Consider the following 26,684-nt stretch of genomic DNA (forward strand, 5'->3'; position numbering starts at 1 on the left):
ACTCTATTACTCTTTTTTCCAGGAGGTTGTCCAACAACAACCTCAGTGATGGCATTTCAACTCCATCAGCAGCCACACGTAGAAAATGGTGTTGGAGCTCCCTGCACTGAAACCAGATGAACGTCTCCAGTGCAGCCACAACGCAAATGTGCTTGTTTGCATCACCAAAAAATGTGGATAGAAAATAAACTTCCAGGGCCAAGCACCTCTTCTGGCTTCAGAGTGATGACAAATGCAAGCCATGCAAAGGACAAGCTTTGAAAATAATGATTTTGACTCATAAACATGCATGCCAGGGACTATTTGAAACCATACAAAAGGCATCAAGCAGATAGATTTCAGGAAAGATCTCACCTGGCATTCAGCAGCCTGCTCTACTGAACACTGACTTTCCCAGGACGGTTCTTGGTCATCAAATCTCATCCCACCCCTCAATAATGACGTTTTGTGCTGGCCTCTGGCATGTCACTTAGTTTACTTTCTTGAGTTTATCCATCTATAAAGTGGGAATAATCACTTTCCATTTCCTTGCAGAGCTGTTATTAGGGTTAATTAGCTAATGTTTGTACACTGCTTTGAAAAATGTAGGAGTGTTCTCTCTCCTCTCTCACTTTCTCTATATATAAATATATGATGTCCTGTTATCATAACCATCTGTGCCAGTGGGAAATTTTAATTGCTGAGCTAGCTCTTGGGAAAGACCTGCCATTAAGTAATATATAGGTCAGAGGACTTTGTGAACTGTGAAGGTAACGATAACACATTTCAATGGGAAATGCAATGAGACATGAGGTAATGCTAAATTTGGTTCTAGGAGGAAAGTGTTTACCAAAAACCTAAAAGAAAAATCTTGGTGACCCTTCCGCATGAACCAAGTACTAAGGAAAGGACTTACAATCTCTCTTTGGGAAAACAAATTTATCTTCAACTAAAAAAACTGAGAAAACAGTGACCTGCATTTCAAAATGTAGAGGATGGGATATCCTGAAGGCTAACCTGAAGAAATGCATGTGAAAGCAATTCCATTGCTAGAGAGAAACAAGTGGGTCAAAATAAATGGCTTCCCTGGCTCTGGGCATGAAGCGAGCTCATTTCTCAAATGAGAAAAGAAATGAGAGAGGAAAGGAAGTTAAAAGTCTGAATATATGCTGGAGGTAAAACATTATAAGGTATAATGTTAATGGAACAAACAGTAGGGTTTTTGTTTTGCTTTTAGCTTGAAAGAGTAATGGGAAACAGGTATATGTTTTTATAAATATAACCAAAGAAAATATAGGGGAGAGAATGGGTCTATTGTTCAACAAGGCAGGGGGATCACATAACAAGAATCCAGATGGATGAGGCACTCAATAGTTACTTCCCTATGTGTTCTCTACAAAGGACATAAACATATTTAACAAAAGAGAAAATTCATGATTTAGAGAAGCCTGCAAAAAATTTAAAAAAGAAGAAATTTGGAAGTATATCCATTTAATCAATGTGCCAAATTCCTTCTATAGCAATCATCTACTGAAGTCAATGGACTTAAGGGATAAATTTAGCCTGCCATTTTACAACTCAATAAGACCAAATGACACGCACAGAAGGGATCTAAAAAAACCAAATATACACCAAGACCATAAACCTGTTGTTGAGCAGTCTTGGAGGTCATATGGAACTAGCAAGATATGAGCAGTCTAGAGATAAACAGTTTGTAGAAAAGAGGTATGACACAGGGATGGGCTAAGACACAGAGTTAGGAAACTCCAACTGACTGCTTTATTAGAAGAAATAAAATTCACAACATGAACCAGCACAATAAGTAGAAGAAAAGTTCAATGAAGAAAGATTCTGCCCAGAAAAACATTAATGTCTTCCAAATATGAACATGTCTTGGAGGGAGTGAATCCTAGATTAATTAAGCAATCTTTACTACTTATTCTTACGAGATTAGAAACATGCATGGAAGCATAGACAGATTTCAACAATAACCCCACAAAAACAGAGGGAATGGGGAAGTCCTAAGTCATAGTCTATGCTCAACTACGCCAGCGTAAACCTGGGTAACATTCCCCTGCTTCCATGGATTTAGCTCCATGGAGCTGGAAGACAAGACTGACAGGTACACTCCCCAAAAGCAAAATTTTGTGTCAAAGGCTGCAGGTTTAGGGGGATAGGGAGGACGGGAGTAGGAAGATAGGCACAGCTGGGGAGATGCCACCAAGAGGATCAGCAAGTTCAGGAAGCACGGGGGCTTTGAAGAAATTTGTTTATAGTTCAGGGAGCGAAGAGGAAGTGGGGACAATTCATGCATAATTGAAAAATAGCAACATTCAGCAACAAGGAGGGGAGGAGGGGATAAAACACAGTAGATGAAAGGTCCTAAGCAGCTTCAAATAAAGATTTCTACAGGTTATGGTAAAATAGTATGAGACCAAGCTGCCAGGGTGCAGACTTCATGGCACTTAACCAAACAGCTCCTCTGTTGGCACCCTACCTCAAAATTGCTTTTTATTTGACATTGTATGCACTGCCTGCAGAGGTACTTTGTAAATAAACCATCCCTAATAACACACCAGCAAGCAAGAGCTCCCTGCAACATCATTATTATTATTATCCCTGCCCATGGCAGGGCAGTCAAAATAGATGTTCTTTAAGGTCCCTTCCAACCCATACCATCCTATAACTCTATAATTAAGAACTGTTCACTTCAGGAAACTCCCCATCATGTCCAGTGTATCCCTCTGCCTCACAAGTGGGACTTTACACACACAGAAGAGGGGACTGGTTCTCCACCCCACCCCACCCTTGGCTTCGAAGGGACACACCGACAGCAAGACCAATGCCTGGCATTTCCCAGGGCTGATGTGTGACCTGCTCAATAGCTCTGGCAAGTTCCAGGGGATTTCAAAACCAGGCCAGGGCTGCCGCAGCAGCAGCCGATCAAAGGGCCCACAACACCCCACCACACACTCATTGCTGTTTCTTGGAGAAGTAACTACAAGTGCCTGTTGTGTACTTTGTGTTTTTAAAAGGTACCTTACCTTGCCAAGGCAGGATCAGGAAAACAAGTTTATTCAGGCTCTCCCATTCTTTACAGAGTTCATGGTCCTTGTGAAAATACCTCCATCCCCCACCCCCCTGCTCAGAGGTGACAGGCATTCCCACAGTGACGGCTGAGGGGGGTATTTGCAGCATGTCTTCCCTTAACGTGACTTCTCGGGAAGCTCCAGGCCTTCCCGAGAGGCTATTCCCAACTGTTGTATCAGCAGCTCGGGGGATAAGCCTGGTGCCAAGTGGCTTAATCAGGGATTATCAAAAGCTGGGCTGTTCCCTACAACTCCTTTTAGCTGATTTTCTCCACTCTCAGTGAAGTCCCTGGGACTCCTGCTTCTCCAAGAGCAACCATCAAGGGTTCTTCCAAGGATGCTGAGCAATACAGGCCTAGAAACAATGCCAGGAGATGCACTGGGAGACACTGGCCACATGCTGTTAAGAAATCCCTGCACTGTGATGCCAAAATCCAGGTCCTTTGGTGGCAGGGAGCCTCAGCACCGGCTGTCCTACCGGTCATATCACCAAAGGAGCTGCAGGAGGAGGGTACCCATCCCATCAGCCTTGACATCCGACATCTTTGCAAATTTCCATGGCCCTGGTTAACACCAGGGGCTCTTGCAGGTGACAGGGCTGGGAAAAAAGAGCACAAAGAGGGATGGAAAGTATTTGGAAATATGGTTTTAATAACTTTGAGCCTGTATCAGCATGTATCTTTCAATGACAGTACATGGACTTTCAGGACAGTCATTGTGATCTTTTAACCAGCTACATGGTGGGATGAGGTTTTGAAGTAACTTCGTGCACAACACATATTCAGCAACCATTTATGAAACACCAAAGTAAGTAAAAGTGGAGCCAAAACCCACTTATCCTATTTTCACCCCCTCCATTGCTGCTGTAGTGGTGACCTGCTTTTTCCCTTCCCATCCCAAGCCTAATCAGATGTTATACACGTTAATAGTTTATGTCGAGCCCACATGACCATACTCAGTAGATCTAACTAATCAGTTAGGAATGAACTTTTGTGGCTCCCCCTGTCCCTGCACACATCAAGTTTTACCCCAGCTGAAGGATGAGATAGAAGCAATATCAAGAAAAAATTAAGGCAACTCAACCATCAGAAGCTAAACTGCAAAAGTTAAAAGTTACTAAACACTATGGACTATTTGTGTTATCCCAAAGCAGCAGAAGCAAGAGTATCTAAAGAAAAAACTATTTTCAGCAGCACTGATACAAATTCAGAAATTAAAATACCACACCATGGAGTGCATCCACTTGGTTTGCAGGCCCGTACGGCTACAGCAATTATCTCCACTCAGTTCACCTCTCCACACACTGGAAAAAGGATGGATTTAGAAAGGATGGAAAAATACTGCTTAGAAAGAGCAACACTTTCTCACAATTTCTAAAAACATTTCTATATATATTACCTCAAAAGAATATGAAATAGAATTATCATAGCCCATGCTAAGCTGTGCCACCTCCTAAGACACAATCACCACCGCACAGGACCTACATGGGGTAGATCAATCACCCAGCAGGGTACCAGGGACATCAGGGCATCCCAGGACACCGCAGCACAGTGGGGACAGCCCGCTGCTGCTGCTTCCAAGAGGCCCAGAGGTTTAAAGAAAGAAATAAAGTATATGGCTAAATGCTCCCTTTCCTGTTGCTGTTTGCACATTGTTAAAGGGACAACTCCATTTTTACAGCACTTTACAGGTCACATTGAAGAATTCACCATTTAAACCCATGCTTGGTTTCTATTTTCAAAACCTTTTTTAATTCTTGATAGGATTGGACCGCACAGCCTGGCATTCCCAGCTTTACTTTGCAATAGGTCATGATTCACAGCAACACTGGCTGCCTGTAACTCTTCACAGCTATGCCTGTAGACACTTCACATTGAAGCCAGGAAAGTCTGAAACTTTGGGGGAATTGCAGGGACATTGGGTGAGACAGCTGCTTAGCTCTGCTTTGGGGGAAACATCACCTTCTGGCAGATGTTTACCCTATGGATGATAAATACAAAACACCAGAGACCACCAGCAGTATGATAATTCCTAATTAGTAACAAATGCAAGTCAGAATGTATGGAATGTACCATGTACAATAATTAGTAACATGCTGCACCACACATGGTATGTGACACTGTTACTCCAGCAACCTCCCGCTTGGTGAAACAGGCACAAGGTTAGATTTCCCAACACAACAAAAAGTTTCAGTTTAAGAAATTTATTTGAAGGATTAATCACAGTGACAGCCGAGGAACATCCAGGCTGGATGTTACACCTCAGGCAAAAATCCCAAATCAGCCCCACTACTTTCCATGGCCTGTGGATTTTAAATGCAACCTCACAATCCAGAATTAGAAGTGAAGCGGAAGCCTTGTGAAGAGGCCGCTCCCTGGGAGTGCTGCCTTGGATTTCACTAGGAAGATGTACAGCACTGATGCAGGCAAAAGGCCATGTCACAGTGTGCCTCGGAGGAATGACTGCAGAAGGGACATGGCCACGGGAGCATTGGGAGAGGCAGCTGCCGCTATCGCTTCCAGTCAAATGCGCGGCAGCTGCCATTACCGCCGAGTACAGCGGGGAGCACTCCGACATGTTTGCTGCACCCACTGATAGCTTTTTGACACTGCTCTTGCCTCCACTGTTTACACATTGAAGCAAGAGAGGGGTGCTGGGAAGGCAGTTCGCCTGTAGAAACGCCTGCTGTTCAGCAGCCAACCTTTTAGTCTTCCTGCAGCACACACGGGTAAAAACAAGCACACGGCATCAAAAACTGTTGAAGCTCTCAAACACTGAATGGATCTGCTGCAACCTTCCTGGGTACCACGAAAAGCTGATCCTTCCCTCCAGGCACCCTTAAAGGAGTGGGAGGAGAGCCATGCAGCAGATACACTGTGGGGTTTGACTACACTGCTCCACAGATACTACATTAAATAAGGGTGGGAAGGGTTTTATGCCCCCATTCTGTGTTTCAATCTCAAATTCAACCTAGTCTTGACTTATGGACGAGGAAAGGGAAGAGTGAATGTGGCAGAGGGCAGCACCTAACGTTGTATCACCCACTGCAACTGCGGAGACTTGTAGCAGCCCAGCACCATCCTATCAAGAAACATGGGATTATCTGACTCAAGATACAGCCACTACTTGAGGAAGAGCGAGACAGAGAGGGAAAATAATTCCCATGGAGTTCAGCTGGTGCAGGGTGACAGAAGAGGAGGGCTGGAAGGAGCCTCCAGAACTCACTCCACACAGGAATTCAGCCAGTGCTTTTGTCACAGGAACATTACTCATTCCTTCCTGCTTCCCTTGTCTTTTGTTACAGATCACAAACCCAACATCTACAACGACTAAAGAAGCAATTATGGGCACGTCACTGAAATACTGCAAGGACAGAACTATTCCAAATTCACATACACCCTCACTGCTTGCTGACAATCGTACTTGCTACAGGCCTGACTCTGTACCAGCTCATACCCCGCAAGGGGGTGGAGCAGCACTGCCTCAGGTACCATCAACACCTTGCAAACCAACCATGGAGGTGGATGCTGAGCCAGGCTTTCAAATGCGGGCAGCACATTATCGTTTGCCAAACCTAGGCAACTAACAACTGCCTATTTTCCTTTGAGGCGTATCAACAGCTGGCTCTGCTGAAGAAGTGATCTAAGACATCTGCTACCCACATTTTGGGGGGGTGCTGAGTCAGTATGAAAGCCACTCACAGCAGTGTTCCTGAGCAACCAAAACTGAAATTCAATTTAGTTGGTCAAACAGATCTCTTAATTTCCACAGTGCTGCTGGCTAGCAGACAGCAAGCAATCAAATACAACTGTGGACATTTAAATTTCAGTCAAATTTGGATCCTTGCAATGCAAACATATGTACCTTCATCCAGGTACATGCGCTTTCCAGAGAGGAGTAATGATACATTGCAAGGGAAGAGTCTGTCTGTCTGTGTTGCTTCAGGTATTGATCCTGACACCCAAATGCCATCCATTCAGGAAAGCAAGGTTATTCCCCCCTGTCCATGTATTGTTTTTTCTGGATAGATGTCTTGGCCTGAAATGTTGCTCAGATTCCAGGTGTCTTTTGAGGTTCAGTGCATGTGTACAAGAACGGAAGGGGCAGTGTCCCATGTTCCCACAGTATGCTAATTGCTATTCCTGCATGGATCCACCCTTCTTTGCCACTTCCCTTAACTCTTACTTTCTCCCAAGGAATCACTCACAGGCATGCAGGGCAACACACAATGCATAAATCTCCCTTCAGTTTCCTCCAAGTTTAGGAATTCACTTCGCACAAGTCAGAAAACATATCTGGCTCTTTATTACTTTTATTTAAAGACCATAAATCCCTCCTTCCTTCTCTGGAGGAGCCAATAGGACTTGTTAAGCCTTCTGGTTCCCTCTGCTGCCATAAAAAGGTGCAGAGTTTCCGAATGTGACCAGCTGCTGCACAGAGGCTTTGCTACAGTCTCAGAAAACATCCCGAGTTCACTGACCCCCTGAGGGAACCTCCCATGGGACAGTGCCAGCCTCCCAGCATTGCCAAGCTGGGGGACATGGTGCTGGCAGCAAGGGCCACCTCTGAGCAGAGAGGCTTCCAAAGACCCTCCTCTTGGCCCCAGGTCTTTGCAAGCAACTAGGCTTCAGAATTGTCTACACAATGCACAGGGCTGAAAGGAAGGGTCTGGTTCTGCAGTGGAAATCAAGAAGTCAAAGCACTGAAGCTTTTGGTTTCTACTAGGCTTCCATGATACTGTCTTTGAAAAGATCAAAGCCAGGCATCCTGCTCACAGAGAGCTAGACACCAACAGAGCATCTCCTTACCAGCCCAACGGCATCCCCAGACTCACAGCTAAGGAAAAGAGAAGCACAGAGACCCCAGCTCTCCAGGATCTCTGCATGGTTTCCACCTGACAGAGACCAGGGCTGGTGCAGGGCAGTGAGCCAGGCTGGGCATGTCAGGAGATGTATTATTTCCATATGCAAAGGCAGTACCTACCCCTACTTTACATCCCTTCCAGCTTCCCAAGAGCCAGGGAAAAAGCTCCCACAGTTAGGTAGCTGATGCTGCACCACAGCGAGAGGCATCAAACTCCCTCCATAGATAGTTACAGCTGCACTTGCCACTGGTGCTCTCCTGCATGAACAGTGAGGTGACAGCAAGTTCCAACATCCCCAGACTGGAATAGCTGCACAAGTACAAGGTTGGTTTGTACATGCTCGAGGGAGGTGGTGTTTCCCAACACTACATTTACACATGTAAAACAAAGGCAAATTGGCACTAGCTGACAGCTTATCCAGCACCCTGAGGCAGCAGGACTGCCTCAAATGACTCCCTGTCAGAAAATCACTTGCACTCACCGGGAGAAGGCATTGGGCAACCTGATGGCAACAGACTGTAGAGTATTTGCTGTATATGGATACCATCCTTAAGCTGCCCTCAAAAATGGGTGGCATGCCAAAGCAGTGACATGCTACGTGCTAATGCCCCCATGTCCCCACCAGCCATTCATTTCAAGTGTGTGTGTTATAGACAGCTTCCATCGACAGCTTCTACCAACAGCTTCCATTAACAGCAGTGCTTCACACACAAAGGCTGGTATCACTGAAAATTGTCAAAGGAGGGAAGTATTATACAGAAGTTCAAATATAAGATGTTTTTCTCCAACAAGGAATAGAAACCACAGTAAAACACGGTGATTAACACAAGCACGTACATCTAGGCGAGCTCTCAATAACTTGAGAAGATACCAGGTCACAGACTCATTTCGTGCATGAGTTTTTTCTTTTCTCTTTCTTTTTTAACTCAGTTATATTGACTTCAATGGATCTTTCCCACTCTTCAACCACTAGATCTGCCTGATGATATATTTACCTAAATGAAACTGAAGACACTTTCTCTCACAGTAATGATAAGACTAAGAAAGATCATTGTAGCATGCCATCAGATATTGGGAGCAGAAATTTCAGGAAGGTTTACAGTAATACTTGAGGCCACGAAACTAAATTGTGCTTTCATTACCAGCTGTGGAGTTTTAGGCTTGGACCTGCTGCTCAAAGTCTATAGAGAGGGTAAGGGAAAAATCAGCCAGTATTTCCATCATTCTCTGTAATTTGAAACCCCTGAGACATATCTCAGGGTATAAGCCACACAGCTCTATAAATAAAATAAATTACGATTCTGTACTCTTTGGAAGAAAGCTGACACCAAATTCATGTAGTAAATCCAAGAAAAAATAAGCCTGGCCCATGGCCCAAGCACATAAGAAGCTCCCCCTTGTTCCCAGGGAGGAAGCTTCACCACCACCATTAGTTTGCCATTCCCGAGGGGACTTATATCTACAGGTAGTCTGCAGTACACTGACCGTCTGTCTGTACACTGCCCCCCCAGGCAGAGGCAAGTGTTTATTAACAGAAAGTGCTACCAGCAAAACTCCTGCAAATCAAATCCCTGCAAAAGGCTGAGCTCCTCTTTTCAGGTAAAGAAATGGGAAATCTTTCCAGTAAGTCCCAGTCCCAAGCTCACATCACATAGACACCTACAACTGTTTCTCTCTGCAACTTGCAGTGTCCCACTTTTTAAACACTCACTGTCACTTGTATGAACTGAAGTATGACCTCTCCCTGGCACAGTCTTTTTTAAAGAAAAGCTGCTACATACATATTTAAAAGCAAGTAACCCGCTACCAGAAAATACTTGGTTTTGTATAAGCCAATTATCCTCTGCGGTAAAAAGATCAGATAAACACAGTTTTGAAAGTGTGTGGTTAGAAAATTATTAAATGTATCATTTTGGCTCTTTTATAACAAATTAAAAGATGGAACTGAAGAATTCTTTCATTTCACATCACTAAAGGAATCTTCCAACAGAAAACTGTCACTTAAAATCTCTTCATAAACATCCTACTCAGTTTCAAAGTGGGGGACAAAAGTGCATTACAAAGTACTTTAAGAAATGTATTCCCTCTGTTCTCTATCCCCCCTCTCACCCACAGTACACAGCAAAGAAAGCAGGAAAACACCTTGGAATCCACCAATATAGAACCAGCAAGAGCTCTGCCTCCCAAAGACATCAGGATCCTTAGGTGGTGCCTATAACCCACCATGTCAGGAGCCAGAGCTGCAGTTCCTGTAAGCCTCTGTCCTCTGTACATGACACAAGCGTGACTGTTCAGGGAGTTTACAAGAAATGAATGAGCACATGCAGACCCATTTATCAAAATCCTTGCAAAATGGGAAGTTGCATTTCTTACCTAGTTTCTAAGAAAATGAGTTTTACGTGGTTGCACATGCCTGCCAGTTCCTCCACCATCCCTCAGCAACCTTCTAGCTCAGGGGCAGATTTCCACCCCCTCTGGACAACGACTCCAGCATGAGGGATGGCCACAGACAACTCCAAGTGTTATGGAAACCAGAGATTTAGGAGAGACTACATCATTTTCCCCCAAAGAAGAGAAGGCTGGCAGCCAGCTGAACTTTTGTCAGGCATTGGAGAAGCAACACAGGAGCATGTTGAATGACACAAAGATAGAAATAGCATTCATCAACCCAACCCAGACATGTAGCCACCCTCCACTCCCGGGTTTTGGCCATAATTTAATAAAATATGGGGACTACTTGTGTTCTGAGCAGCCCACCCTGCCTCACGGCTTGCTCTGCCTTCCCCCAGGGCCTCCTCCCCACACCATGCCTGGATACCACAAAAGGGGGCACCAGCTGCTTTTCTCAGTGAGATCAAACCTTTCCCTGAGGGTACAGCACTCAGCCAAGCACCACCAGCCTCTCAGACAAATCCAGTGATGTGAGAAAGATGACAGACCTCCACCAAGACCTCAGTCCTGTTATCCACAATCCCACAGGGAAAGACATGTGGGCAAAGCCTTGAAGTCCACAGCCCTTCCATGGTGCTTTTCCCCCAGGTCAGTCCCCATGATTGTCACAAAACATGGATCTAAGAAAGCAGAGCACCAGCCCCTGGCATGCTCAGGGAAATCCATTCCCATCCTCTTCAATTAATGAAACATGGTTTTTTATTTTTCTGCAGATCACCCCAAAAGAGTGGGGACAATCTCCTTGGATGGAAGAAGCAGAGCTCAAATGCCCTGCATCCACTTTTAACAGAAATTGTTTGCAGCACTTATTTGCAAGAAAGCCACAATTAATTGTGCTACAGTATCAGTAAACACACTGGTTACATCATTTGAGCCCATTATTTTCCCTCCAAGAAATTACATTACTACATTATTGATGCAACAATCCAGTGTAATGAAATGGTACTTTGCATCCTTCTTTTTGCTTTACACCAAGTTAACAGTGCTATAGCCCAGATACCAAATTTAGTGAGGGTTGTTTTGGTTTTTTTTTTTTCCAGTAGGTCAAAAATTCCAGTTAACAACCTAAAAAACAGCTGCAGAAGAAGTTAAAACACCTGTCCCTAATCAACTGCAAAGGCTTGGGTTTCTATTTGATACAACTCAAAATTACAGCTATTTCTAAATACTCTGTTTTAGTGAATATTTTTACCTCATATTTTTACTTGGACAGACTATTTTCAGAAGGGCATTCGAGAGAGATTATGCCAGAAAGCAGTAAAATAGCAAGCAAGCTGCTTATGCAAATACTGAACTTCTTTGAACTTAAGGGGAAAGAAAAGGAGCAGTATCGAGAAGGTCACCACTCCTAATGAAGAGAGCACATATGAAACTCAGGGAAGGAAGAGTTGCCCATGTCAAAATGGCAAAAGAAATCCTAGAGAAGTTCACAGGAAAGGCGCTCAGAACAGTAGAACATTCCGTCCTGCAGCTCTTACTCATTCACAGGACGACTGAAAGCAACGAAGGTTACTGGTGTGATACTGCAGGAAGCAGCCTCATTTTGCAGTGCCCAACAGCAGCGAATGGCTCTGCAGCACAAAGGGCAGGAACACCCACCACATCTTGTGCAATGCCTGTAAAGGCTGTCCAAGCAAAGCTCTGGCTAAAACACAAACCAGTACTTCCTCTGCAATTATTAATATACGATTAATGTAATCTTTAGAAACAGTCTCCATGTGCATAACCCCAGCATGTTGTTTCCCAGCCACTCCTTTGCAATTATACAGTTCCACAAACCCCCACTGTGCTGGGAAAAGGAGAGGGCTCTTTAGAGTAACTTTAAATTTACACTTTCAGTCTTGCATCCTGGCTCTCTACAAAAAATTCAGCAGTTGCTCAAGTTCCCACTTTGGCACTCGGTCCCTTGCATGGTGCAATCACAGCTTCCCCAGGTGCCTTCTTTCTGGACCAAGTAACACCACTCTGGTTGACAATCACTGTACTGAAACAGTTCCTTTGGGCCCCCCCCGCCAAATTTCATTATCTTTTCTGCTGTTTGTTCTCTTCTTTCTCTTTCTGGAAATCGGGCTATGAAACTGAACTAATTACTCCAGGCTCAGAGGATGTTTTATGTGGGGTGCTGAATTGTTCTCATTTTTCCTTATGCCATGACCAACATTTGTGTTTAAATACCAACAACTTTTTCTGTGTATCAGTGCAATGCCAACAGCATCGCAAACCTCTAAAGGAAGAAAGATCAGAACTCGTCCCAATGATGCTTCTCAAATCACAGTCAAGGGGAGAAGTAAACTGAGAAGTCCTCATTTTCTTAACACCTCTTCCCTCTAAGTACTGTCCTTGCCCCCAAAAAGGATGTTTCTGAGGGACTCATCCAACTCAGACCTTACCAGACCAGAAAATGTGTAAACTCCAACCCTACAGACCCCAGCGTGTGCACTCCACCTCCTCACTCCAGACAGGAATGTCTTACCGGCACTGTCAGAAGTATGCAACACAGATTGCACAAGCAGTCAATGGTACAGGTCTAAATCTGCTCAGCAGCCAGCTTTGTAGCCAGTTTTGCAGTTTGGGTATGTTTGCACTGTTTGCATGAGAAGCACCTGTTAAGCAGGCAGCAGCCTGGTTCCAGGTGAACTTCCAGGCAGTCCCAAAACATAACGCTACATTGGGCAAATCAGAGCCATCTAATCTCAAGCTGACAAAGGTGGCAGTAAGGGTGACAGGGTCCCATCCAAAGGAAAACCTTGCCTTGCCTCCTCGCTCCCAATGAAAGAAGTCACCTGCAATAGTGGCTGATGCCTGAGCATCCAGGGCCAGCCCCAAACCTTAGAAAACACTTTGTGACTCACCAGCTCCTGCCTCACACCTCACACTGTCTGTAATTAGAACTTCACCAGCCCTGTTAAGGCAGTGTTCTCCCACCCATCTGATAACTCAAGTCCCTCCACAACCTCAAGCTCCGTCTCGTGACTTTTTCTCACCATGACATCCCTGGTCAGAGGAGGCAGAGTAGGCAGACATCAGCATCCCCATCTGCTCTGGTGGTTTGAGGGCTCTCATCACCACCAGTCACCTTATAAAACCTGCCAATTATCCCACGCATAGGCAGTTTCTGTGTGCTGAAGAGAGGTGACAGCCCATATATCCTTCCTGAAGATCAGTAAGACTATCTGTACACTTAAAGGGGAATGAGTTTTGGCTAGGGTGTTTTTCTCTTGTTGTATTTAATCTTGCTTCAGAAGCACTCAGCCACCACAGTTTAACTGCTGATGTGTGTCAGACAGCATCACCGACTCACTTATCTTGGCTCCCAGCATCCTGCTGCAAGAACGCTGCTGCCTAAGTTCAGCACCCTTTGCATTACATAGGTGTTTATGTCATTCCTACATTTAAACCTGTGAAGTATTTCAGATTACTGCTCATCTTACCCATCGTTTACCAAACATGCTCTTTAAGATGGAAGCAAGGAATCATATGCATTCCCACAGGCAGGTATTTTTCATTAAAAAGAGTCTGCACGTTGCTGGTGTCTGCCCCTGGACTCAGCCAGCTTGCAAAACTGTTTTCATTCTCCAAAAACATTTGATGCACAAGGCAATTCTTTTGTGACCACACTGGTATAATGAAGAACTAGTTAATAGGTAAAGCACAACAGCAAAGCAACAGCAGGTCGTAACTACTGAGGGATGGCTATGCTTGGGGTTGGGATTTATTCCATGTTAGAGGAACTGCGCATTTTGAAACTCTTCCTCCTCCTGAGAGCATGCCAGATAATTAAACTGAACCTCTTATTTTTAAAATCTAATTTACTTTTGAAAACCTACACTGCTGGACTATTTTTAGAATTTTTCTTATGTGGGCCAGCGGAAATAGGCTAGAGCCAGGTAGCACAAGGGCTCACAGGCTGTGCTGCACAATCCTTAAACTGAACACCATTAATCAGTAAAACAATGGGAAAAAAATCCTTTCAAATTAGGAATAAGTACCTGCAGTGAGGTACTGATACTCATCTTCAGTTTTGGAAAAGCTTATCTTAAGTAAAACTAAATCTGGGCCTACAGCTTTGACTCAGGAGTTTCTTTAATTTGTTACCAAATGTAAGACCTTATCCTGATATTTGACAGGCTGTCCTTACTACCAAAATCAGTGGGAATGTTGCCCAAACAAGGACTACAGGACTGGGTTTAGCACTACCTTTGGAACAGCTTGTACCATACAGCACCCCGTACAAGATGTGCACTAGAGAAGTTAAATAACACAAGTAGCACAGGGATACTTTTTCTGAAGTACTGACTTATTTTATAAGCATCTAGGGAAGTAACAGCATCAGAGGTACCTGCATCTAATCCCTAGCAGTTATCTTTGTTATATGGCAACCCAGAGCAAAATAATCTACCTACCCAGATTTACAGTGAATGATTCAGTGAAACTAATTTCTGCGATATGCTGGCACGCAAAGAAATGCCCCTGTATTGCAGAAAAAAAAAATAAATCTTCTTAGCATTTTCCACAAAAAAAGCATCTCAGTGGGTAGCCAAAATGACTCTGACCTCTGAAATCTCTCTCATTTCTGCTGGCAGCACTTCACCCACTGAAGGGCTGGGAGTCCAGCATCCATCCCCAGGCATCTGGCCCACTCCCCAGTGGCAGCTTGCCTTGCTGCCAGCCACATTCACTGCTTAGAGGTGACAGAGAAGTGAAGATGCTTCATCTGGGGCAAAGGACTTGTAGTCTGGGGAGTACATATGGCCCACAGCACCACAATCTCTATTTTTCCAAATCCCTTCTGGATAACATCCCAGAGAGAGGCTTGCAAGACTTGCTCAGCTCTTTGCAAGAAAAAGCCAACCTTCCCTGACTGTAGCAACTCGATCACAGCCAAACACAACACATAAGCAAAGGCACTACAGCCCAACAGTGTTTATCCAAAACTACCACAGGGCCATAGAAACTGCAAAACACTGCAGGATGCAAAGTTTCCTTCAATTATTTGACCGCCTCAAAAATGCAAATGCATTCACCATACCTCTGCTGCAACCCCAGCCCTGCTCACTTCCCCCACCTGGGAGCAATATTTCATAGCAGCGCATTTAAAAACAGGGTGGTTTTATTAATTTTAAAGCCTCAGACTCTTGTAGGTCCAGGTGCTACTCCACAGCACTCGAGGACAGAAACCTGGTCCTTGAAGAGGCCTCCTCTCTAATCTTTTCAGGGGTTCCTGTTCACCTGCTCACTCCCAGCCTGTCCCAAAACCTTTATGGCTACCTAAAGTAGCCTACGTGCTGTTCACATGAGCAAGGTCTATCCATGTAAGAGCTCTGGAAAAGCCACGTAAGGCTGTGAATTTGCTGACCCAGAAGTATTATCAGTCCCTCACGGCTCAGCTGCAACGCCTCCGTGTGCTCCTATCTCCTGGCAAGTGTCCCGCTGCCTCCCACACATCCTGCAGCACTGATCCCTCCCTGCACTTTCGCTTTCAGCTGCCTCAGAACAGCAGAAAAAGAACTTATACTGGTGTCCCGTGCTTCCATGTTTCTTTTCAAAGATCCCAGTATCAACATCCATCATCTCCTGAAGCACCATGGCAGGAAGAGCCCAGTCCCCAAGTGTCCTGCCAGCCAAGTTCCCATCAAGCAGATCAACATCCCACCAAGCACCAACATCAGTCAGCCACACACGACCACCCACAGGGATTTACACCAGGTCTACCACTGTGCTTTTAAATGGCCTGGAACCCACTGGTCCTTCCTCCCTTATCCACCTCTGCCAGCTTGATTCATCAGGCACACAGTCACCTGTCCTGAGGTCTGTTGGTACAGGGGGTCTAATGTTCTTCCTATTCCTTATTACCAAGCCAGTATTGTTTAAACCAAGTCAAAGACAATTTCTTTGCCTTATCAGTGATGAGCCAAGAGAATGCAGGAAACTTCCAAGTCTCTTGAGCACCTTTTCAGTCTCCAAGCTGGTCCACATATTTACTACTGGATGCCCTCTTACCATATTAGAAAACCTCTTGGGTTGTTTTCAGGAACAACTACACCAAAAAAAGGGCACTGCTTACTATGAACACAGGCTAGGAATCAAGAAAGAGGATAAACTATCATCAAGATGGCAGGCACCCTTTCAATGGAGCCCAAGAAAATGGTCATGTCCCATAAGCCATGCTGTACAACTTTCTCCTCACCCACAAACTGCCCTAGTAAGGAAGTGTGATGATTCAAAAGCATCAGCACATCAGGTTAAATTAATTCAAGTAACTGAGACAAGCCTCGGCAAGGTGTCAGCGTGCCTGTGCCCCATCCATGCTGCCGAACTGATCCACACCAATGCGGCTCCTTCTTCTTCAGCTGCTCCCAGGAACATGCCCCTCACTCCTGCTGTCAAAACGAGCCAACAGCTTCTCACTGACTCATTTCACCTGATTAGTGCCCTCCTCTCTTCTGTTTTTACAAGAGAAAAGTGTAGCCCTATGGAAAGCAAAAGGAGTGACTAGACATCAGATTATATCTCCTCACATCCTTTAACAGCAGGATAGATTATTACCTTCTGGGAAAATGGGAAGCTTACGCGCTGCCAGACAAATGTGGCCACTGATAGAAACTCTTTGTTGTAGGAAATCCCTGAAAGCAAGGACAGACCAAGAACCAACCACATGTGAGGCTTTGGCTGGCACAGTCCTTTACAATATCGGTGTTTTTTTCAAGTTGTCCAATTGAACACCTCTGGCAAAGTAACCAGAGGTTAAGCTGGCCATGCAAGCTCTGGGGTAATTTTCACTTTATGTCTTTTGAAACCTTTAAAATACTTATCAGGTACACAACAATTGCAATTGCAGATTTCTACAGAGATGGTGCAGTATGTTCCTTTTGGTCAGCAAGTAAGCAAGGACAAGAGCAAAGAAAGAAAACAGTCCCTGCTTCTTTCCTATGCCTTGCTAAAGCCTCCTAAATCCTGAGCAAAGGTAAACAGCCTGCAGACAGAGCAAAGGGACTGGCCGGGTGGCACTGCAGACAGAGCTGGACGTGACAGCCCAGGCTGGGAGACTGAGGCAGCAGGAATCCTGAAACTGGGAGGAGACTGGGAAAGTGAACAGGCAACTGATGTGATCCACCATTCACCAAGCATCCACTTCAGCCCCCACTAGTACACAGAATGCCCATCTGGTCAGGGATACAAATGGTGGCAGTGCTGCTGCTCATCACCCTCACTGCAAGAAAACACAACCTGGTGATGAACTCCCTCATCCATCCCCTTCTTGCTTTTCCTGTACATCCTGTGCTGGCCCAGCAACAGAGATATTTTGCATGGAAACTGCTACTTTCAGCAAGCCACCTGAAGGGAGACCCTGCTCGTTTTGCACTACATATTGGCTAGAGGAAATTACTCCAGGCAGAGGATTTAATTCCCAACACCCATGTGCTACAGGAAACAGTTCTCTCCTCCTCTGGTGCCATCTCAGTGAGCAGGGCTTTCTCCTTTCACACCTTCATTAGGGGAAAGGTGAGGGGAAGACCATGAAGCTTTTTTTCTAACTTCTGAGATAGGAGAACTCAACCCCTGACCAGGACAAGGGAGAAAGGGATCAGGCTGTAGATGTCCCCAGCCACTGCACCACTATTTACTCTGGACAATGTGGAAGGTTTGTGACTGACAACCAACTGCTTGGTATGACACACACTGCAGAAACACCAACACATTAAGAGTGGTGTCTTTTGCGTTTTTATTAACTTGGAGAAGCAGAAGAAAGAGCATTTACAGTAACGTTAGGAAAAGGCACAAAGCTGTCCCTAATGTTCATCTGTACCTCATGTCATCAGCTCACAGGATGGCTGAAAGACCACATGAAGCCTGTCAGCATTCAGCAAAAAAGCCAGGAACCCAATATACTGCTAAAACTATACTGTTATTCCCCTAACATGCTCCTTGTATACACAATCACTCCCAATCATCATTCTAAAGCCTCATTTACATCAGAAACTAAGTAATGTAGATGAAGCCTGAAAACTCCCTAGCGTGGCCAAGACTATAAATGCTATTAAGGTACTTTCCAACATGACAAAAGGAATAATCATATTGGCAAACATAAGCTTTATGATTATCCTGGGTGCTTCTAGTATAACCATTTCTGGGATTTTTTTTATTTTTTTTTATGTTAGACTCATAACTGAAACAAATTACATGAATCAAAACATCCAGAGGGGAAACAAACCTTCATCACCCAGTCAGTCAAACCTCAATCTCCCGTTGGGCCTCTACTTCCTAATGCCACCATTTCTCCCTTCTCAAGGTGTCCTCTCAAAGCAACAGAGGTCTTCAATAAGCACACACATGCCGATCATCTTTCTGTCCCACTCCTGCCAACATCAGGCGTCAAACCAACCCACCTCCCTATACGGAATGGAGCACAGTTTCCCCACTGCCATCCCAGCTCCCACCACCATCAGCGGCCACAAACCACGAACAGGCAAAACCTTCTGCCCTTTGGGGATCTGTCCCCCTCTCCCTCCCCTATGGAGAGGGGATAAATTCACTACTTGTTCAAAGAGGTTGTGGAAGTTTGCTTGGGAGGTTGTCAGGTAAGAGAATCAAGCAGAAATACACATCATTTGTTGCACCACCACTCATGTCAACCTCTTGGCATGGGATTCCAGTGCCCTGGAATAGATGGCAAAAACAAAACAGCAAAGACCTCTAAGTGTAACAAACTGGCACATATAAGAAACTTCAACCATATTCCTTTTTTTTTATTTTACCAGCAAAAAATAGAATGGAAACAAAAGGGGAGGGAGGAGAAGGGGAGAAAAGGATATTATTGAAACCACAGTTTTTAAAAAGGCCAAGAAAATGGCATGAAATTCCATTTTGTGCCCAAATATTCCCCTATCATCTTAGCTGAAATAAGTTTTAGATTGATTTTTATGTTGCCCCTAAGGCCATAATGGCATCCTGAATAGTTCAATTACAGCAGAAACCAGAAAAGTAACAGATAACAGTATGCTTGCCAGTAAGAAAAGGGTATGGTCTCTGTATGCACACGTGTGTATACATATGTATCAATATTTAAAAGCATTTATTGATTTGGTTAAGCTGTGCTGATACACTGGTGCTGCTCATTTGCTTGGAGTCCCCCTAGTTAGCCTGAATTAGAAGAAGAGGCTGAGGTTAAACTGAGGTTAGCTGACACGTGTCAGCCAAGCCTGACCTAATCCTGGGTTTCTAACTAGTTTGATCTTCTTCTCTAAATAATATTAAGAAGAGGAAGAAACCACAGGGATGCAGTTGGGTTCCAAATAACTATTTTTAGAAGCTGTACACAAACAGACAAGGCAGAGTTGTGCATGCCGACTGCTCCACAGAAAACTCCTTCCCGTGATCCCCAGCTCCCTGGCTGTGTCCCTCCCAGCCTCTGCCCTTCCCACCACAAGCCCTGCCACAAAGAAAAGGAGACCCCCCCCCCCCCCCCAAGAATGAAACAGGTAAAACCAGTTTTCTTAACTCTGTATTAACCCAAGTTTTGTCTAATACCATTCCTCCTCCCGGTGAAAGAGGACCTCCATAATACAGTGTAGGTGACTTTGAGCTACTTGGATCTGCCATCCAAGCCTCCCCTGTTAAAACAACATACATGGATTTACTCCAATGATTTGCACTGGATCCAAGACCTGGGGAAACATCCCATTCATCTCAAAGCATTTCTCAGATCTGGCCTAAAGTAAGGGTTTGATGAGCAATAAAGAAACTAAAATAATATTGCTTAAACTACAGAGGTGCCAGCTTTTACTGCCTTTCATTGAGCATGCAGTATTTTTCTCCCACTGTTCCAAGGGAAATAACACTCTCTGCAACTGTTATAGGATGTAAAACATGCACTGTGCTATTCAGATGGAGCTTGTAATTGAAACATTTAAGCGTCAGTGAAATCCCAAACGTAAAGTTTTTAATTTTCATTCAGTCATGATGTTAAAATTCTGGGGGGGAGTGGAAATTACTACCTCAGAGTGCTTTTAAGGTCTATTCTTTCTGATACAGTAATCAGAAAGATAAGCTCAGTCAATATGCCAGCAGCTGCTGCCGTACTCCAGTGGCTTGCTCCCGACAGCATCGCCTGCTTTGCCTTTGCCATCCCTGCCCCTGTCCCACACAAGAGGTTACCAAGAGGCTTATCAAGGACACATGGCCTGCTGCCTGTAACACATGAACAACTGCCAATACCTTCATCCACAGACTTTTGACCCTGCAAGAGGGATGAGCAGGCTCCTGTTGCAGAGTGGGGCTCCCATTGAGGCAGCTGTCCAAGCTCAGGCCAAACATACCCAAAAGAAGCCCAGCAGGCTCAAGGGCCCACAGAAAGAACCAGCTCAAACATTTTTGTCTGAAGGCACATGACCATCATTTATAGGAAGGAGAAGGTTATCTTGCAATACTGATCTTATTCAGCAGCTTCCAAGATGACTGAATATGACATAAGCTAGAAAACCTCAGCTGAAACCACTAAACACTCTGCACAACTTACAGGGAAGCCCTGAAAAGCTGGTTTGTGTCTTGCAGATCCTCAGACCATCTTCCCCAACACTCATGTTCACAAACTCTGTTAGAGCAATTCTCGGACTGCATCATGCACAAACTCATGTTCCTCATATACTTGCACCCCATGATATTCACAGGTTGGCTGTTTCACACTCTGGATGAACCTTAAGGTGTTGAATTTAGCCTGGAAATTTTTTAAAGGTTTGACATTTGCATCCCAGAGAGAGGCACTTCTCCCCACAAAAACCTACCTGCAGATAAGGTACTGCTACAGAGTCTGCTTTTGCACTGCGTTCCATGCCCCACCTTCACTCAAATCACACTAGCCATGGTACCTTCAAAAAGGACCCCACCACCACTTCTTGTCCACACCTGATGGACCAAATCCACTGATTTCAGTGCTTGTGTGTTCACGTGCCACCCAGCTGGGAAATGACACCCCAGCTTATTGAACCTCAAGAGCACACGACCTGTCTCTTCTCCTGGAGAGGTGCAAAGAGATGTGAGAAGTCTGCTACCTCTTGAGCTGTGCTATCATGGTGTTTCAAGTACTGAGGACAGAGGAAGGATGAACTTGTGGTTAGGCCACTAAATAGAGATGCAGCTTCCACAGTCCAAGCCTCCTGCCACATATTGCCCCAACAGTTTCCAGCTGGTCAAATAATCTCTCACATCATACTTCCCCACCTTTTTTTAAGTGCCTGAGAAGGAAACATTTGCAACCAAACATGGAACACTCAAGACACCAAAATGGTGAGGACTATATAAATAGATACATACTTCACTGATGCAGAAGCAGGCTGATGTGTTTTAATAGTTTATAAAGGCTGGTTTAGTTGCCTTGAAAGTGCTTAAGAGCAGGTAACACACCCTTGGATTAAATCTAAATAAACATTAACAGCAGTAAAAAATGGCTTTTACTGTGAGGAGGCCTGGCTCTTGCTTGCACCTGTAACTCTAAATATATTTAACAGGACGCCAAACTATGTATTATAAGATGCTAAAAAGCAAAATAACATTACAGACATTTGCATAGAAAGGAGGGAAACATAGGGAGAGAGGCAAACAAAATGGACAACTTGCTAGGGTCTGATTCGAACATCTCAGAAAAATGCTATTTTCTCAACTCAAGACTGAGCTACCAAGGAGATTTGTGCCAGCTAAAACTACAATAAAATGGAGATGAAAACTCTGTTTCATGTCCCTAGAAGGGAGATAAATGAGGGTCAGAATGAAGTTCATTTAAATCCACTGAGCTGATACAGAGGGAGTTAGAGAGAGCCGCAAAACAAAATGAAGGGCTCAGTAGGAGCCTGCACAGCCAGTGCTGCAATGTCAGAAACGCAACACAGTGCCATCTGAAACCTACAGGCACTATAGCAGGACTCAGGGAAAAAACAACGGTGGCACTCCTGGGGAAGCCATGCCTGCCTGCAACAGCACTGGAATAACGCACCAGGGTCCTGCAACACAAGCCCCCGAGAGCGGATGCATTTTGAGGGGAGGTTCAGCGAAGCCTCTGGGGAGGACATCCACTGCTGGAGTAAAACCACCAGAGGAAGAGAACTAAACAGCATCTATTTACAGCAGGGAGCAGTATCTGCCCCTTTCTTTTGCTCCCACCTGGCATACTCCTTTGGATCTCTTATGGGATAGAAGGTGCCTTAAGACAATAGATAATTAGCTGTAATGCATCCTCTGTGACTATAACAACTTAACAAGGCTTATCTGTAAACGTATCTAGGCTTCCAGTTATCCTTGTTCTCCCAGTTCCCTTCCTCTTCCAACCCTTCCCCCTCCCCCCCAAAATATTTGCATCTTAGCTTGACAGGTATTTTGAATTTTAGCTTAATAAAAGTGTTTGCATGTGTCTGTGCACGCTTAGGAGAAGATAAGAAAAAAACATCCTATTTTAACTCTGCCTCCTCGAGACACAGCTCGTTCCATTTTCCCTTCCCTGAAAAACAGAGGGAGCTGAAATAAGGAACATCAACTTTGGAACACCACTCTACCGAAAGACAACTTATTAAAAATATTAGATTCATCGTTTAAAAAACGAAGGGAAAAAAATGCCCAGGAAGTTGATGCATCACGGTGTTGCATCTGTGTCAAGCTCTGGGTAAACATGCAGCAACATGAATGAAATCTGTCCAGAAAGACTGCATTTCAGCGCCAACCACGCAATCGCTGGCCAAACCACTGCATATGTAACAAAAGTTTGATCTCGCCTGCAAGCGCTCAGCTGCGCTTCTGCCATTTCCTGTGGAAAACTGAAGCTCTGAACCACTGTCTCTCACCCAGAACTCGCCGACACTTAGCCAGCTGCCCCTAAATTCACGCCAATCACGCCGCGGCAGGCGGGCAGGCAGCCCCGGCAGAGCCGTGCAGGGGATGCTCAGCAGCTGCCCTCCAGCCCTCCCCACGCCCCGGGCCGGGCACCACGGTGCAGGGGCAGCCGCGCCGCTCCTCCCTCCCCGTTCCCCCGGCCCCGGCGGCAGGTGCGGCGGCGGCTCGCCCAGCGCCCGGGGGGGCGGACGGGGGCCCGCCCGGCGCAACAGGTGGTCGGTGGCGCCCGGTCCCGCCCAGCGGCCGCACTCACCGCTGGCGTTCTTTCCGCAGATGAGGTGCTGGTAGGGCTGCAGCAAGCCCCAGAGCTCGGGGTCGTTGTTGACCGTCTGCTCCAGCGCCTCCAGGGTGAAGCGGGGCGCCTCGCCGCCCTCCTTCTCCTTCTCGGCCGGGGCGGCAGCGGCGGCGGCCGGGGGGCGGCCGGGCGGCGGGAGCGGGGCGGCGGGGCCGGCCAGCACCCGCGCGTGGATGTCGCGGAAAAGGCTCTCGGTGCCCGCGGTGAGGTAGATGGCGGCGTGCTCGTGGATGCGCAGGGCCACGCGGCTGTCCACCATCCAGCGGTAGAACTTGCCCACGGAGAAGGCCAGTCCGCACCGGGCCGACTTGCCGCGGCTGAAGCGGTCGCCGCCGCTGCTGCTCATGTTGTAGAGGGAGAGGGCGCCGAGGGCGGCCGCCGTGCAGCGGGCCGCCAGCGTCCAGCCCAGGACGATCTCCATGGCGCTCCGCACCTCGTGCTTGGTGCACTTGGCGAAGCGGAGGCTCAGCCGCTGTGCCTCCCGGGCGATGCGTACCAGCGCCCGGCTCACCAGCGTCGAGAGCCGCGCCGCCGCATCCCGGCTCCCGGGGCTGGCGGCGCCCGGCGCCCGCGGCTCCCGGCGCGGCGGCGGCAGCAGCAGTGCCTCCACCTCCTCCAGGCTCCAGGGGACCTCCTCAAGGTCGGGCAGGAGCCGAGAGCACTGCTGCCCCGCGCAGTCCAGCACCTCGGAGTCTTCCGCTAGGACGGTGTTGACGGTGTCGAAGCTGTTGTGCCGACTGTGCATGGAGTCAGTTAGGTGCGGCCAGCAGCTTCCTCCATAGGGGTACGCGGGGTGCGAATCCGAGCAGCACAGCGACAAGTTGGAGGAGCGCACCGAGTCCGCCGCACCACCATACCCGGAGTCCAGCGTCAGGTCTTCCAGCGTCCTCACCGCCGTCTTACCTCTCCGGGCCATCGCCGCACTTCATGCTGCACCCGCGGGACCCGGGCGGGGAGCGGCTCACAGGAACGCGGGGGAGAGAGCAGCGACGGGGCGCGGCGTGACGCGCCGGCCGCTTCGCTTCGCCCCGCTCCGCCAGACGGCAGCGAAGCGGCGGTGCTGCCTGCGCCCTGCTCCTGCTGCCGCCGGCCGAGCCCCGCTGCCGGCCCGGCTCCGGCTCCTGCACTGCGCCGCGCCGCCGGCCCGACACCGCACCGCAGCGCAGCGCCGGCCAGCGGGCGCGGGGGGCGCGGCCATGCAAAGCGCCGCCGGCCCGCAGCCAATGGGACGGTGAGGAGGCGGAGACATGCAAAGCAGCGCGCCCGCCGGCCAATGGGACGGCGCCCTGCGGCGGCCGCGCCTCCCTTCGCTCCGCGGGGCCGCACCGCGCCGCGCAGCGCGGGCCGGGAGGGGGCGCGGCCCGTCCGGCGCCGCCGGCCCCACCGTGTCCCGGGGCCGCCCGCGGAGCCCGCCGGGGCTGAGACCTGCGCGCAGGCGGCACCCCGAGGGCTGGGACTCTGCGCTGCAAAGCCAAGATGTGTTAATGTGGCCCTGGCCCCGCTGGCAGCCGGGAGAGTGCGGCCAGCCGCGTCCTCTGTCCTCGCGGCTGGGAACAGCACGGCTCTGCTACGTGCATCTACAGCGTTCCCCCGGCGTACGAATTAGAGTCCCGCTCCAGCCCGCACTGGGTTTTCACACCAGTAGTTCCCTGATGTTGCTTATAAACAAATGACAGGGAGCATAGGCACTCACACGCATCTCATCAAGATATTTTGAAATCAAGCAGAAACTGCCACGTAAGAATCCCAGCCATCACTCGAGTCAGGAAGAGCAATTTCCAAATAATTAAAACAAGCACAATAAAGCCCTTTGACATTCTTGACGTTAACCCATTAAGTATCGTGAAGACTTTGACAAGTAAGATTTGCACTGGGCTTAGGGCACATTTCCTGTGCTTAGTGGGATGGTTTTTGTGCAATACAATTTATTCTCAACTAATGTATTTTAATCTTACATTGCTAGGCTTTAGCTTTATTAGGAGTTGCCTGACTAATAATATCCCAGGCAACAGACTGAGAATGTATATGTTTGTGTGCTCTGGTTTTGAATAAATCTTATAACCTTTAAAGCGTAAAATACCAGCAAATTTCTATCCCTTTAATGATAAAAGCCTAGTAAACACATTTCTTTGTCATGCCAACAGAGGCAGCCAAAATTCTTGGGCAAACAAGGCAAGTCATGTAAGAGATTTCCCTGTCCAAGCAAGCCTGGCACTCCTTCAGCATCAGCTTCCTACAGGAAAGGCACAAACACAGCTACAAGGAGGCTCATTTGTCAGGTTAGGGAGAACTATGACGCCACCAAAAACACCAAAAGGGGGTTGCTCTCCAAATGAAGTCAAGTGCCAAGTGTCAAAAACTGGTTTCTCAGCATAGTCTTGGTCCTTTCACAAGATGCAGTATGCACAATAGGTTTCCACAGATTTCCCAAACACCACCATATCCTGATAAAAGGTAGAAGAGCTGAGAACAGGAGCAACCTGAACTTAAGCCACTGTCACAAGTGAAGTAAGACACTGAGGCCTGTGCGGCTGGCAACAGCCAGTCTTGGGGCTGGCTCACCAAAAATGAGAGCATACCTCGAGAGTAAAATCCTGTGGACTTTGCAGTGATCCAGCAGTATATCTGGCAGTAGAGCCCTCTGCTGTCTTCAGCGCCTCAGTGCAGTGGTTGCTCAAAATTCCCCTTTCCATTTGGTAGGAGATGGAAGGCACCACCACGACTAAACCCCTCAGGATAGTAATTTTTGTAACTTCATTCACCTGACTCTGTCCTTATGCTCTCACAGAATGCCACAACTGCACACGCTGAGCATACGAGAGCAGGTCAAACTCAGGGAAAGTTCAAGTTGGGGAGGTTGGGTTTGTAGGGTTTCACAGAGATACAAGGTGGGCATCCAGGGAAGATGAAACAAGTGAAGCAGGTGTTTTGTTCACCAGCCTTTGTAGAAAATGGTGCTGCTGAGGTCAACACCCACCTTGGGTGCTGTAACATTTTTAGGCTACAACACTGCATTTGAGATGAATAGGATAAATGAGAAGTGGACAGTTGTCTCGGGTACTGTGCAGACTCAGGCATTTATATTGTTGGCTCAGAAACAGTTTGTACTTCTAAAGAGGTTGGTTTGGTT

At 46.8% G+C, this 26,684-nt stretch overlaps 1 protein-coding gene across 2 annotated transcripts in view; it reads right to left on the minus strand.

Moving 5' to 3' along the window:
* ABTB3 (ankyrin repeat and BTB domain containing 3) overlaps nt 1-24,704 on the minus strand; it is a 165,327-nt gene extending 140,623 nt beyond the window's left edge. For both annotated transcript variants that reach the window (XM_069002937.1, XM_069002935.1), the window contains exon 1: nt 23,513-24,704. In XM_069002937.1, coding sequence (XP_068859038.1) covers nt 23,513-24,470 — 958 coding nt within the window. In that variant the 5' untranslated portion in view covers nt 24,471-24,704. The remainder of the gene's footprint in view (nt 1-23,512) is intronic.
* Between the last annotated feature and the right edge of the window lie 1,980 nt (nt 24,705-26,684).

Source organism: Aphelocoma coerulescens, chromosome 1A (assembly GCF_041296385.1).
Source record: "Aphelocoma coerulescens isolate FSJ_1873_10779 chromosome 1A, UR_Acoe_1.0, whole genome shotgun sequence".
Classification (NCBI taxonomy): domain Eukaryota; kingdom Metazoa; phylum Chordata; class Aves; order Passeriformes; family Corvidae; genus Aphelocoma; species Aphelocoma coerulescens.